The 15129-nt window shown below is 46.0% G+C and overlaps 1 protein-coding gene across 1 annotated transcript in view; it reads right to left on the bottom strand.

Moving 5' to 3' along the window:
* Positions 1-408: 408 nt before the first annotated feature.
* The window catches only part of LOC144495163 (regulator of G-protein signaling 12-like), a 136801-nt gene continuing 122080 nt past the window's right edge, over positions 409-15129 (bottom strand). Inside the window, exon 16 of the mRNA XM_078215155.1 lies at positions 409-846. Within this exon, the coding sequence (XP_078071281.1) occupies positions 488-846 (359 nt within the window). The 3' untranslated portion in view covers positions 409-487. The remainder of the gene's footprint in view (positions 847-15129) is intronic.

Consider the following 15129-nt stretch of genomic DNA (forward strand, 5'->3'; position numbering starts at 1 on the left):
TCAGTCATTTGTCTGCACTTATGTAACTAGCCCTGTCCTCAGCAAGGATGTGACATCAAAGCATGTTCCAAAGAAACATCATCAACAAAAGCTTTGGTTTCCAAAAGACACACTCATTAACAAGCAACCTATTTCATATTTAGTCAAAGTTACTTCAAAATAAGATCCTTTATGTATCAAAAACTTGGCTCCTGAATGTAAGTAAGTTGCTCCATGAAACATGCCAATACTTGCCTAGTTAGACCTGCAACAATCAAATGTTGGCATCACTGAATTAGCCCAACATCATCTCTTATTTCCCAAAGTTCTAGATATTAAAGTGAGTGAACCTTTGTTCAGTGTTTCTCAACCAGTGCTGGAGATATGAGATGAAGATAACTAACTCATGAGCACTAATTATCTAGTTTTCAGCAATAAATTACTATTTTTAATCACAATTTTCCAAATTATTACTTGAAACAATCATCTTGTGACCATTTTAAAGCAGTCAGACAAAAGTAGCTTTATGCTGTGCCTGTAATGTCTTACTCCTCTCACTCTTCACTGTGATCAGCGATGGCAGTTCCGACATCCGGTAAACCCCCGTGCGCATCCTCCCCTGGCAACTTTTCAATTCTGAAATACATCCTTCAAAACTCAGGTTCCCCTCTGACTCTTCAGTTCTTGCCTGAGCGTCTTCTGATTTCACTCCGTCAATGTCAATAATCTTGTTTACAGGAAGTCCTCGGTGGGAGTGGTTGGTACTGACGGCCAAAGGGGTCCTGTTTACACTTGTCTGTGCGCCAGGACTCTGTCCAAAGGAAGAAGGCTTCATCCAAGCAATCTTCCCCCTTTCATTCATCGAATCTTTACAGGAATAAGAAAAACAGGGATATTAAGGTAAAGACAAACAACAGGATTTAAATACCAATGTGCTGACCTTTATCCAGAATATATGGTGGGGCGGCACGGTGGTTAGCACCGCTACCTCGCAGCGCCAGGGACCTGGGTTCAATTCAACCTCGGGTCACTGTCTGTGAGGAGTTTGCACATTCTCCCTGTGTCTGCGTGGGTTTCCTCCGGGTGCTCCGGTTTCCTCCCACAGTCCAAAGATATAAGGGTTAGGTGGATTGGCCATGTTAAATTGGCCCTAATGTCAGGGGAACTAGCGAGGGTAAATGCGTGGGGTTACGGGATAGGGCCTGGGTGGGATTGTGGTCGGTGTAGGCTCAAGGGGCCGAATGGCCTTCTTCTGCACTGTAGGGATTCTATGATTCTTTGAAGACATGAAGCGAATGGCATTTATTCCGTATTATCATCAAACTGTGTTGAGAACTTCACATCAAAATCATGAACAATTAGTGCCCACAGTTGCTATTCATGTCAATGAGCCTTTTGTTCTTTTTAGGCAGGACACAGAAATTATGTGTGATACCTGCTCTCCAGAAGGCATCTTAACACTTTTGTACAGACTGCGAGGAAAGAAACATGCATTCCTGTTGTCACAGCCTCACAATATCCCAAATCATTTCACAATCAAGTACTCCTGATGTGTTGTCACTAATTTACATGGGTAAACGTGGCAGCCAGTACCTGGGCAACAAGACCCTGCAAGTAGCAATTAACAAAGCAATCACTTAATTACTGGAATGTGTCATTCTGTGCAAAGTTCTGTCACTGCAGTCTCACACTGTCTTTTGACCAGATGGTAAAAACACTGATTTCATTCTGTCTGCACCCTGGAACATATTTCTTTTCTTTTTTTTTATTCTTTCATGAGACATTTGTTGCCCATCCCTAGTTTGCCCTTGAAAAGGTGGCGGTGAGCTGCTTTCTTGAAGCGCTGCAGCTTATGTTGTGGAGGTGCACCCACACTGCTGTTAGGGAGGGAGTTCCAGGATTTTGACCCAGTGACAGTGAAGGAACGGTGATATATTTCTAGGTCAGGATGGGGAACTCGCAGGTGCTGGTGTTCCCATGTACCTTGCTGCCCTTGTCCCTCTGGACGGTAGAGATAACTTATCGTAACTTGGACACTTTCCAAATCCATGTTGTGGAAAAGACCTTACTATGAACCATTGTTAGTTTCAGTAGAACTGTAGCCAGTAAAAACATCAGCCTCATACCCACAGATTAGTACTCAAATTCATAACCATCAATCAGAAAAACCCCACAGAACTGTATAGAAGCGATTATAGAGAATCAAAAATCTTACAGTGCAGGAGGAGGCCATTCGGCCCATCGAGTCTGCACCGATCATAATCCCACCCAGGCCCTATTCTCATAACCCCAATTATTTACCCTAGCTAGTCTCCCTGACACTAAGGGGCAATTTAGCATGGCCAATCCACTCAGCCCGCACATCTTTGGACTGTGGGAGGAAACTGGAGCGCCTGGAGGAAACCCACGCAGACACGGGAAGAATGTGCTGATACCACTAGGCCATCGCCTCCCCAGGTAGAGAGTTTAGGATACAGATGAGGAGAAATTTCTTCACCCAGAGAGTGGTAAGTTTGTGGAATTCGTTACCACAGAAAGTAGTTGAAGCCAAAACATTGTAAGTATTCAAGAAGGAGATAAATATAGAACTTAAAGCAAAGGAGATCAAAGGATAGGGAGGGAGGGGGCGGTGAAAGGCGGGATCAGGCTATTGAGTTGGATGATCAGCCATGATCATAATGAATGGTGGAGCAGGCTCGAAGGGCCAAATGGACTCCTCCTACTTCTATCTTCTATGTTTCTATGTCTATGTTTCGCCTCCACGTCACACACCACCCTTATTTGGAAATGTGAAATAAAAACAGAAAATGCTGGAAAGACTCAGCACATGTAGAGAGAGAAACAGCGTTAGCCTTTTGTGTCCAATATGTCTCTTCTTCAGAACTTTCTTTCAGATTTCCAGCATACTTAGTATTTCACTTTTGGAAATTTTAACTTGGCAATTTTCTTTCATTGAAGCTGGGTTGAAAATCATGAAACTCCCTACCTAACATTAGCACTGTGAGAGGATCTTCACACAAGGTGTATCGCAGTGGCTCAAGGTGGGGTTCCCCATCACTTTCTCAAAGGCGTTTGGGAATGGGAAATAAATCCTGGTCTTGTCAGCAGCCCAACACAGTTCCAGTGAATGAATAGACGTGTCTGGAATAAATAGATCCTTATAAAACGGCTCAGCCATTTCAGAGGGCATTTGAGAGTCAACCACATTGCTGTGGCTCTGGAGTCACATGTAGGCCAGACCAGGTAAGGATGGCAGATTTCCTTCCCTAAAGAACATTGTATATCCAACAACCTACCATGAGCAGAATTGCATTAGATTTACTGTTTTCACAATATCAGTGCTACACAGTTGTACCTTTAAGCCTAAAGGAGCTTAAGGTTAATTTTATGGATTTTTCCAAGGAATGTGATAAACCGTCATGTCCAGAGGCCAAAGATACATGACATAAAAAAGAATGTAGCTACATGGATATGGAACATAGAACAGTACAGCACAGGAACAGGCCCTTCGGCCCATGATGTTGTGCCGAACATGACGCCAAATTAAACTAATCCCTTCTGCCTGCCCTTGGCCCATATCCCTCTATTCCTTGCAGATTCATTTGCTTATCTGAAAGATAAAACACGCCTATCGCATCTGCCTCCACCACCACCCCTGACAGCGCATTCCAGACATCTACCACTCTCTGTGTAAAAAACCTTGTCCCTCACATCTCCTTTCAACTTTCCCCCTCTCACCTTAAGTGCATTAAATGCCTATAGGGCTGACTCAGAATCAGAGAGCAAAGGGTTGTCAGGAACGAGTGCTTTTTATTGGCTCAATGGCCTGATTTTCCGGTCCTGCTTGTGTTGGGAATCATCGCGGGCAGAATGGAATATTTGACAGACCAGCCAAAGGTCCATTGACTGGGCAGGAATTTCCGATTGCTTGACATGGGCCTGGAGAATTGCAGCAGTGTGTGTGTGTTGGTGCTCTTTGGTGATCTCTGCCGAAATCTCTGTTTTTCCATTCATAGAAATAATTTGGCCAAAAGTGAATGAAGAATCATATTGAAATATGCCAGCATCAAGGAGCAATTGGTGAACTCTGAGGATGGCAAACAAATCAGGGCGGCACGGTGGCACAGTGGTTAGCACTGCTGCCTCACAGCATCAGGGAACCTGGTTCGATTCCCGGCTTGGGTCACTGTCTGTGTGGAGTCTGCACATTCTCCCCATGTCTGCGTGGGTTTCCTCCGGGTGCTCCAGTTTCCTCCCACAGTCCAAAAGACAGGCCGGTTAGGTGCATTGGCAATGCTAAATTCTCCCTCAGTGTACCCTAAAGGAACCGGAGTGTGGCGACTAGGGTATTTTCACAGTAACTTCATTGCAGTGTTAATGTAAGCCTACTTGTGACAAATAAATAAACTTTTGGGGCGGCACGGTGGCACAATGGTTAGCGCTGCTGCCTCAAAGCGCCAGGGACCTGGGTTCAATTCTCGGCTTGGGTCACTATCTATGTGGAGTTTGCACGTTCTCCCCATGTCTGCGTGGGTTTCCTCCGGGTGCTCCAGTTTCCTCCCACAGCCTGAAAGACGTGCTGGTTAGGTGCATTGACCTGAACAGGCACTGAAGTGTGGAGACTAGGAAAATTTCACAGTAACTTCATTGCAGTGTTAATGCAAGCCTTACTTGTGACTAATAAATAAACTTTAATATAAATAAATTTAAATGGCAGAAAGATGCAGTGGTCGGGCAGACACACTGCAGAGAAAAGGAACTTTGTGGATTTGGTAAAATACCTAATGGAATACAGGAATAGAGATTGAAGGAAGTAGATGCTTAAAAGGGCACAACCTCAGGCTAAAGGGACGATCCTTTAAAACTGAGATGAGGAGGAATTTCTTCAGCCAGAGAGTGGTGAATCTGTGGAACTCTTTGCCGCAGAAGGCTGTGGAGGCCAGGTCATTGAGTGTCTTTAAGACAGAGATAGATAGGTTCTTGATTAATAAGGGGATCAGGGGTTATGGGGAAAAGGCAGGAGAAAGGGGATGAGAAAAATATCATGATTGAATGGTGGAGCAGACTCGATGGGCCGAATGGCCTAATTCTGCCCCCATGTCTTATGGTCTTAAATCTTTAAAAGTGGGAGTGGAGGTTGAGAGGGCCACAAGGACAGAGGGGGATTGAATGTAAATGAAGGAATTGAGGTTGAATGTGTGCAGAACATTGGGTAGGTCACAGGTGAAGTACGGCACAAAATTGGCAGGACTTGCAGATAGTGAGGAGCATTGTCAGAAGCTACAGAAGGATATAGATAGGCTGGAAATCTGGGCAAAGAAATGGCAGATGGAGTTCAAACCTGATAAATGCGAAGTGATGCATTTTGGTAGAAATAATGTAGGGAGGAGCTATACGATAAATGGCAGAACCATAAAGGGTGTAGATACGCAGAGGGACCTGGGTGTGCAAGTCCACAGATCCTTGAAGGTGACGTCACAGGTGGAGAAGGTGGTGAAGAAGGCATATGGCATGCTTGCCTTTATAGGACGGGGCATGGAGTATAAAAGTTGGGGTCTGATGTTGCAGATGTATAGAACGTTGGTTCGGCCGCATTTGGAATACTGCGTCCAGTTCTGGTCGCCACACTACCAGAAGGACGTGAGGCTTTGGCGAGAATGCAGAGGAGGTTTACCAGGATGTTGCCTGGTATGGAGGGGCTTAGTTATGAGGAGAGATTGGGTAAACTGGGGTTGTTCTCCCTGGAAAGACGGAGGATGAGGGGAGACTTAATAGAGGTGTATAAAATTATGAAAGGCATAGGTAGGGTGAACGGTGGGAAGCTTTTCCCCAGGTCGGTGGTGACGTTCACGAGGGGTCATAGGTTCAAGGTGAAGGGAGGGAGGTTTAACACAGATAGCAGAAGGACATATTTTACACAGAGGGTGGTGGGGGCCTGGAATGCGCTGCCAGGCAAGGTGGTGGAGGCAGACACACTGGGAACGTTTAAGACTTATCTAGATAGCCATATGAACCGAGTGGGAATGGAGGGATACAAAAGAATGGTCTAGTTTGGACCAGGGAGCGGCACGGGCTTGGAGGGCCGAAGGGCCTGTTCCTGTGCTGTATTGTTCTTTGTTCTTTGGCGTGCAGTTCTAAGCACCCTACTGTACAAAGCATACTGGAACTATGAAAAGGGTGCAACAAAGTTTTATCCCAGTGATATCAGGAATAACAAGTGTCACAAAAACATGCCTTAAACCAAATAATGATTTTTACTCCACCAGCTAGACAAACGAACTGAACTGTCTTTAAAAAAGAGACTTTTTAAAACACAGACTAAGGAGCGAATTTTCCCATTCCACCCATCACGGGAATCATAGCGGGCGAGGGGCAGACCATGCAAAGGTCTATTGACCTCGGGCAGGATTTTCCGGTTTTGGGGCGAACGCAGCTGGAAAATCCCACCCAATGAGTGTGACTTGAGCTTGCAACAAAGATGGCTAACCAATTTGCATTGCTGTACTCTCCAGCCCACCTGTCTTCACCAGACTGTGCAGGGTGTCAGCAACCCAGAGCCAAAAGGCCAGCAGCCTCAAGAAGCCTGTTCCTTGATTCAACTATCTTCTCACCGAGCCCTTCACCTGTGAGACACTCATGGCCCATTTTTCAATGCAATTTTCATCTCCTTATCTGAGGAAGGATCTTCTTGCTCCAAGGGAGTGCAGAGAAGGCTTACCCAGGCTGATTCCTGGGATGGTGGGACTGACATCTGAGGAGACATTGAGTCAGTTAGGATTGTACTCGCTGGAGTTCAGAAGAATAAGTTGTGGGGGGGGAACAAATCTCATAGAAATCTATAAAATTCGAACAGGACTGGATAGGGGTGATGCAGGAAGGCTGTTCCTGATGATGGGGGAGTCCAGAACCAGGCATCATAGTCTAAGAATATGGGGTAAACATTTTTGGACTGAGATGAGGTGAAATTACTTCACTCAGAGACTGGTGAGCTGTGAAATTCGCTACCACAGAAAGCAGTTGAGGCCAAAACATTGTATGTGTTCCAGGAGTTAGACAAAGTTCTTGGGCTAAAGGAATCAAAGGATATGGGAGGAAATCAGAAACAGTTTACTGAGTTGGATGATCAGCCATGATCATAATGAGTGGTGGAGTAGGTTTGGAGGGCCTAATGACCCACCCCCTGCTCCCATTTTCTATTTTTCTACCCACTGCCTCTGGTGCCTTTGTCCCTCCCTTTCCAGTAAACGATATTGAACATCGAACATTGTTGCGCCGACCAGTGGAACCAATCTAAAGCCCCTCTAATCTACACTATTCCAATATCATCCATATGTTTATCCAATAACCATTTGAATGCTCTTAATGTTGACGAGTCCACTACTGCTGCAGGCAGGGCATTCCACGCCCTTACTACTCTCTGAGTAAAGAACCTACCTCTAACATCTGTCCTATATCTCTCACCCCTCAATTTAAAGCTATGTCCCCTCGTGCTAGCCAACACCATCCGAGAAAAAAGGCTCTCACTATCCACCCTATCTAATCCTCTGATCATCTTGTATGCCTCTATTAAATCACCCCTTAACCTTCTTCTAACGAAAACAACCTCAAGCCCCTCAGCCTTTCCTCATACGATTTTCCCACCATACCAGGCAACATCGTGGTAAATCTCCTCTGCACCCTTTCCAACACTTCCACATCTTCCCTATACTGCGGCGACCAGAACTGTACGTTATACTCCAAATGCGGCCGCACCAGAGTTTTGTACAGTTGCAGCATGACCTCCTGGCTCCGAAACTCAATCCCTCTACCAATAAAAGCTAACACACCGTACGCCTTCTTAACAACCCTATCAACCTGGGTGCCAACTTTCAAGGATCTATGCACATGGACACCCAGATCACTCTGTTCATCCACACTACCAAGTATCTTACCATTAGCCCAGTACTCTGTATTCCTGTTACTCCTTCCAAAGTGAATCACCTCACACTTTTCCGCATTAAACTCCATTTGCCACCTCTCAGCCCAGCTCTGCAGCCTATCTAAGTCCCTCTGTAACCTGCCACTTCCCTCCGCACTGTCTACAACTCCACCGACTTTAGTGTCATCCGCAAATTTACTAATCCATCCTTCCACGCCCTCATCCAGGTCATTAATAAAAATGACAAACAGCAGTGGCCCCAAAACAGATCCTTGCGGTACACCACTAGTAACTGAACTCCAGGATGAATATTTCCCATCAACCACCACCCTTTGTTTTCTTACAGCTAGCCAATTCCTGATCCAAACCATTAAATCACCCTCAATCCCATGTGTCCGTATTTTCTGCAAAAGCTTACCATGGGGAACCTTATCAAATGCTTTGCTGAAATCCATGTACACCACATCAACCGCTTTACCCTCATCCACCTCTTTGGTCACCTTCTCAAAGAACTCAATAAAGTTTGTGTCCCTCTGACCGCCTCCCCCCCCCTCGCTTGTGGGCTTTTCATGCAACCTGATCAGGGTCCTGCTTCCCTCCCCTCAGTCTTCCCTCCACTTTCCATTGTTTGCCTTCTCCATCCACCTCCCTTGCCCCTCTCCCTGCCATTATGAGTCTTTGCCCCAATTCCCGCTCCCTGCCCACTCTCTGGTTACACAGCCCTCCTTCCACATTGCCCCCGCTGTCTTCTCTTTACACTTTTTGGCTCCTGCCAGAGTCTGCCTGCCACCAAATCCACTGTGGGCAAGTTGGGAGAATTCCATCCACTGTGTCTGGAAAGACCCATCAAGGACAATGGCCTCAGGAGAATATCAGTGAGTCACATATCCCGACCCTTAGCAAGGGCAATAACCTGGGATATTCAACAGGAATTCCCCACACGTGAATGGGACAATGGCAGAGAAAGAGGGAATTCCCAGACAGGAACTAATCCAGTTGCAAAGGGAAATACACTAATCATGACCATTTTCGAATTACTGGGTGATTGTCATGTGACAGGCACACTCTTTGTGTGTTTAAACCTCTGCATTCTCTTTGGTAAGGGAACAGGCAGCTAAGACACTAACAAGAAAAGACCCAAATGGGGTCTCTCCTTCCTCGCTCTCTCTCCAGCCCACCCTGTAAGCTCTGAACCTTGTTTGCTGACCCTGATCATTCAGGGACGCGCGCCCCTGCTGCCCAACAGAGAATTCAACCCCGCATTGCGGTCTCCAGAGGAACAGCCAAATCAACCATCTACATTAGAATCACCGAAGGAAAGTTATACGATCATCAAATTCACCCTGAAGACAACCGAATTACTAAACGTTTAGCTGTATATCCCTTTACTTCTCTGGACTTGAAGCTGACAAATCCATCCTTCCCAACTCGATAATCTGTCAGTGAGTGTGTGGCACTTCAAGTGTATTTATATATATTGTATATCATAGAATCATAGAAACCCTACAGTGCAGAAGGAGGCCATTCGGCCCATCGAGTCTGCACCGACCACAATCCCACCCAGGCCCTACCCCCATATATTTACCCGCTAATCCCGCTAACCTACGCATCTCAGGACTCTCAGGGGCAATTTTTAACCTGGCCAATCAACCTAACCCGCACATCTTTGGACTGTGGGAGGAAACCGGAGCACCCGGAGGAAACCCACGCAGACACGAGGAGAATGTGCAAACTCCACACAGACAGTGACCCGAGCCGGGAATCGAACCCGGGACCCTGGAGCTGTGAAGCAGCAGTGCTAACCACTGTGCTACCGTGCCGCCCCGTATATATGGGTGGCACGGTGGCACAGTGATTAGCACTGCTGCGTCACAGCGCCAGGGACCCAGGTTCGATTCCTGGCTTGGGTCACTGCCTGTGCAGAGTCTGCATGTTCTTCCCATGTCTGCGTGGGTTTCCTCCGGGTGCTCCAGTTTCCTCCCACATTCTGAAAGACGTGCTGGTTAGATGCATTGACTCGATCTGGCGCCAGAGTGAGGCGACTAGGGGAATTTCACAGTAACTTCATTGCAGTGTTAATGTAAGCCTTACTTGTGACTAATAAATAAACTTTAACTTTATTTGTGCAAAAGTTGTTGCGTATATTGTCACTTTATTGCGATCAGTTTCGGTGTTATAAAACAAATCTCTTTTTTTATTTAAACTCAAGAAAACCTGTCCGATTGATTCATAGAAAACATAGAAACATAGAAACTAGAAGCAGGAATAGGCCATTCGGCCCTTCGAGCCTGCTACGCCATTCATTTTGATCATGGTTGATCATCGATTCTTTTACAGCGTGTAAATAGTTAAACATTCACTGACTTTGCAGGTATATCTTTTTAATAAAAAGGCTCCTGCAGTCCAACTGGGAGAGGGAAGAGAGAGGTGCTTTTCCCCAGCCCAACACCCCCCTCACCCCATATCCACCAACACAGCTCCTTCACCTGATTATAACCCAAGATATAATTATGAGGAAAGGTTCAGAAATCCCAGCTTTTTTAGTGGATCTCCGACTATAAATAATTTTCACTGTATCTCAATACATGCCACAATAATAAATCAAATTTTTTTAAAAATCAATACTCTTGGAGTTACTATTAACCAGGACCTGAACTGCACTAGCCATATAAATACTGTGGCTACCAGAGCAAGTCAAAGGCTAGGAATCCTGCAGCAATCCTGCACCTCCTGATTCCCCAAAACCTATCCACCATCTACAAGGCACAAGTCAGGAGTGTGAAAGAATACTCTCCACTTGCCTGGATGGGTGCAGCGCCAACTATTGCTGTCTTTATTTCATCACTGGATGGCTAGATAGGCCAGGTAAAAACACTAAAGCTGTTGATAATGGTAATTGGGACAAATCTTCTTTGGATTCTCACTTTTGCACATTCTTTTCCAGCAGTTGCCCTTGTTTGTCCAAGATCTATCAGATGGAGTCAAATGTTACTGCACCCACAACCCTTAAAAGTAGAGATAATGAGCAGTGACCTTTTCTCAACACTGGCACGGTGACACAGTGGTTAGCACTGTTGCCTCACAAGACCAGGGACCCGTGTTCAAATACAGCCTTTGGTGAATGTCTATGTGGAATTTGCACGTTATCTGCTTGGGTTTCCTCCGGGTGCTCTGGTTTCCGCCCACAGTCCAAAGATGTGCAGGTTAGATGAATTGGCTATGCTAAATTGCCCCTCAGTATCCCAAGATATGTAGGTTAGGGGGATTAGCCATGGTAAATATGTGGGGTTACGGGGATAGGGCAGGAGGGTGGGCCTGTGGAAGATACTCGTACAGAGAGTCAGTGCAGACTCGATGGGCTAGATGGTCTCCTTCTATGGAATAACTGAGAGTGTTTCCTCAGTCACTTTGTTTTGTCCAGCCCCTGCTTCCACCCAAAATTGGCCTGAAATTTTATCTGTTTTGCATCTCTTCCAGATAACGTGACTCGAGTAAGCAGAGTCTGTATTTATTGTGTGTGATCTCCAAGACATCACAACTGTGCAGGACAGAAGGTCTTTTCCTGTCTGCTGCTCTTCCTATGTAGTTCCATGTGAGTTACTGAACGAGCACTTATTTAACCGGCTCAATTTTTCATTCTCTGATAGGGGCACAAATTCAGTTCAGCAGCTGAACAGAAATGCCAAAAGAAACCAGTTTCTCTGTAGGGTTAGATTCACTCCATGTTATACAACAAGACTGAGTATGTCACTAGGTGGTCAGAAGTTCATGTGAAGTCAAATTGGTATCAGGTTTTATTTAAGTTACTCAATTAAGACACTCATTAAAAATGCTTGGCACTGAAAATACTCATCTGGGCCCACCATGGTCTAAATTCAATTTTTCTAGCTGGTTTAGTTGGTGTAGTTTGAACACATAGAGTTTAGAAGGATGAGGGGGGATCTTATTGAAACTTACAGGGTACTGCGAAGCCTGGATAGAGTGAACGTGGAGAGGATGTTTCCACTAATAGGAAAAACTAGAACCAAAGGGCACAACCTCAGGCTAAAGGGACGATCCTTTAAAACAGAGATGAGGAGGAATTTCTTCAGCCAGAGAGTGGTGAATCTGTGGAACTTTTTGCCGCAGAAAGCTGTGGAGGCCAGGTCATTGAGTGTCTTTAAGACAGAGATAGATAGGTTCTTGATTAATAAGGGGATCAGGGGTTACGGGGAAAAGGCAGAAGAATGGGGATGAGAAAAATATCAGCCATGATTGAATGGCGGAGCAGACTCGATGGGCCAAGTGGCCTAATTCTGCTCCTATGTCTTATGGTCTTATAGAAAAGGAACAATTTTAGGTGGTTTCATGAGAACATAAACATTTCTGTCATTATTTCTGGTTTAGTTTAGTTTTAGTGTCAGAAGCAGGCTTACATTAACACTGCAATGAAGTTACTGTGAAAATCCCCTAGTCGCACACTCCGGCGCCTGTTCGGGTACACTGAAGGAGAATTTAGCACGGCCAGTGCACCTAGCCAACACATTTTTCAGACTGTGGGAGGAAACCAGAGCAGACACGGGGAGAATGTGCAAACTCCACATAGACAGTGACCCAAGTTGGGAATTGAACCCAGGTCCCTGGCGCTGTGAAGCAGCAGTGCTAACCACTGTGCCACCCCTGGACAAAGTGCTTCAAACAGACCTTTTCCAAATTAAGCTGTTCAAGCCATTGCATTTCAATGGGGCTCTCTGAACTTAATCTGAGACTTTATATGGCTTTTCAGAAAGCATTGGTCTGAAAATCCTTGTGCTTGTAGCACTTCTTGCCTCCACTTTTGACCCAACTAAAATATATTCAGTCAGGGCATAGAATCATAGGGGTGAATATTATATTTGGAACTCAGGATCACTGTGTGCCCAGACTTCCATTAAATCTGCTGTGATGATATGGGGTCACTAACCTGTCAAAACACTGATCTCCAATAAAATGAAAGACCAGCGGGCACCAGAATCGGCAGCCCACTCGCCACCTTAAAAAAATGAATTAACAAGCTATTAGGCTTGGTTTAGGAGTGGATAGAAACATAGAAACATAGAAAAACTACAGCACAAACAGGCCCTTCGGCCCACAAGTTGTGCCGAACACATCCCTACCTTCTAGACCTACCTATAACCCTCCATCCTATTATGCTCCATGTACTCATCCAGGAGTCTCTTAAAAGACCCTATTGAGTTCGCCTCCACCACCACTGACGGCAGCCGATTCCACTCGCCCACCACCCTCTGTGTGAAAAACTTACCCCTAACATCTCCCCTGTACCTACCCCCCAGCAGCCTAAACCTGTGTCCTCTCGTAGCAGACATTTCCATCCTGGGAAAAAGCCTCTGAGAGTCCACCCGATCTATGCCTCTCAACATCTTATATACCTCTATTAGGTCTCCTCTCATCCTACGTCTCTCCAAGGAGAAAAGACCGAGCTCCCTCAGCCTATCGTCATAAGGCATGCCACTCAATCCAGGCAACATCCTTGTAAATCGCCTCTGCACCCTTTCAATCTTTTCCACATCCTTCCTGTAATGTGGCGACCAGAACTGAGCACAGTACTCCAAGTGGGGTCTGACGAGGGTCTTATATAGCTGCATCATTATCCCCAGACTCCTAAACTCAATCCCTCGATTGATAAAGGCCAGCACACCATACGCCTTCTTAACCACCTCCTCCGCCTGCGGGGCCGATTTTAGAGTCCTATGGACCCGGACCCCAAGGTCCTTCTGGTCCTCCACGGTACTAAGAGGCTTTCCCTTTATATTGTACTCCTTCATCCCATTTGACCTACCAAAATGGACCACGACGCATTTATCTGGGTTGAAGTCTATCTGCCACTTGTCCGCCCAGTCTTGCATCCTATCTATGTCCCTCTGTAACTTCTGACATCCCTCCAGACTATCCACAACTCCACCAACCTTCGTGTTGTCGGCAAACTTACCAACTCATCCCTCCGCTTCCTCATCCAGGTCATTTATGAAAATGACAAACAGCAAGGGTCCCAGAACAGATCCCTGGGGCACACCACTGGTGACTGACCTCCATTTAGAAAAAGACCCATCTATACCCACTCTCTGCCTCCTTTGGGCAAGCCAGTTCTGGATCCACCGGGCAGCAGCCCCTTGGATCCCATGCCCTCTCACTTTTTCGAGAAGCCTTGCATGGGGGACCTTATCGAACGCCTTGCTAAAATCCATATAAACCACATCTACCGCCTTCCCTTCGTCAATGTGTTTAGTCACATTTTCAAAGAACTCCACCAGGCTCGTAAGGCACGATCTGCCCTTGACAAAGCCATGCTGAGTATTCTTGAGCATACTAAACCTCTCTAAATGCTCATATATCCTGTCCCTCAGGATCTTCTCCATCAGTTTACCAACCACTGAGGTTAGACTCACCGGTCGGTAATTACCTGGGCTATCCCTATTCCCCTTCTTGAAAATAGGAACCACATCCACAATCCTCCAATCCTCCGGCACCTCTCCCGTCTCCATCGACGACGCAAAGATGATCGCCAGAGGCTCTGCAATCTCTTCCCTCGCCTCCCACAGTAACCTGGGGTACATCCCATCCGGACCCAGCGACTTATCTATCTTGATGCCATTCAAAGATTCCAGCACAACCTCTTTCTTAAAGTCCACATACTCAATCCTTTCAGTCCACCGCACGCCCGCAGTACATCCACCCAGGTCCTTCTCCTCTGTGAAAACCAAGGCAAAATACTCATTGAGCACCTCTGCCATTTCTACTGGTTCCGTACAGACTTTCCCGCCTTCACCTTTTATAGGCCCTATTCTGTCACGTCTCATCCTTTTACTCTTCACATATTTATAGAACGCCTTAGGGTTCTCCTTAATCCTACCTGCCAGGGCCTTCTTGTGACCCCTTCTGGCTCTCCTAATTTCCTTCTTTAGTCCCTTCCTACAAGCCGTATACTCTTCTAAATCCCTATCTTCGCCAAGCTCTCTGTGCCTTTTGTACGCTTTCCTTTTCTTCTCGACTAGGTCCCGCACAGCTTTCGTGCATCACGGTTCCTTTAACCGACCAACACCTCCCTGTCTGCTCGGAACGTTGTCCTGTAGAACTCTAGACAGACATTCCTTGAAAAACTGCCACCTCTCTTCAGTACATTTCCCCGAGAATACCTCCTTCCAATTTACTCCTCTAATTTGCTGTCTAATGTCTTCATATTTCCCCTTACTCCA

This window comes from Mustelus asterias, chromosome 6 (genome assembly GCF_964213995.1).
Source record: "Mustelus asterias chromosome 6, sMusAst1.hap1.1, whole genome shotgun sequence".
Lineage (NCBI taxonomy): Eukaryota > Metazoa > Chordata > Chondrichthyes > Carcharhiniformes > Triakidae > Mustelus > Mustelus asterias.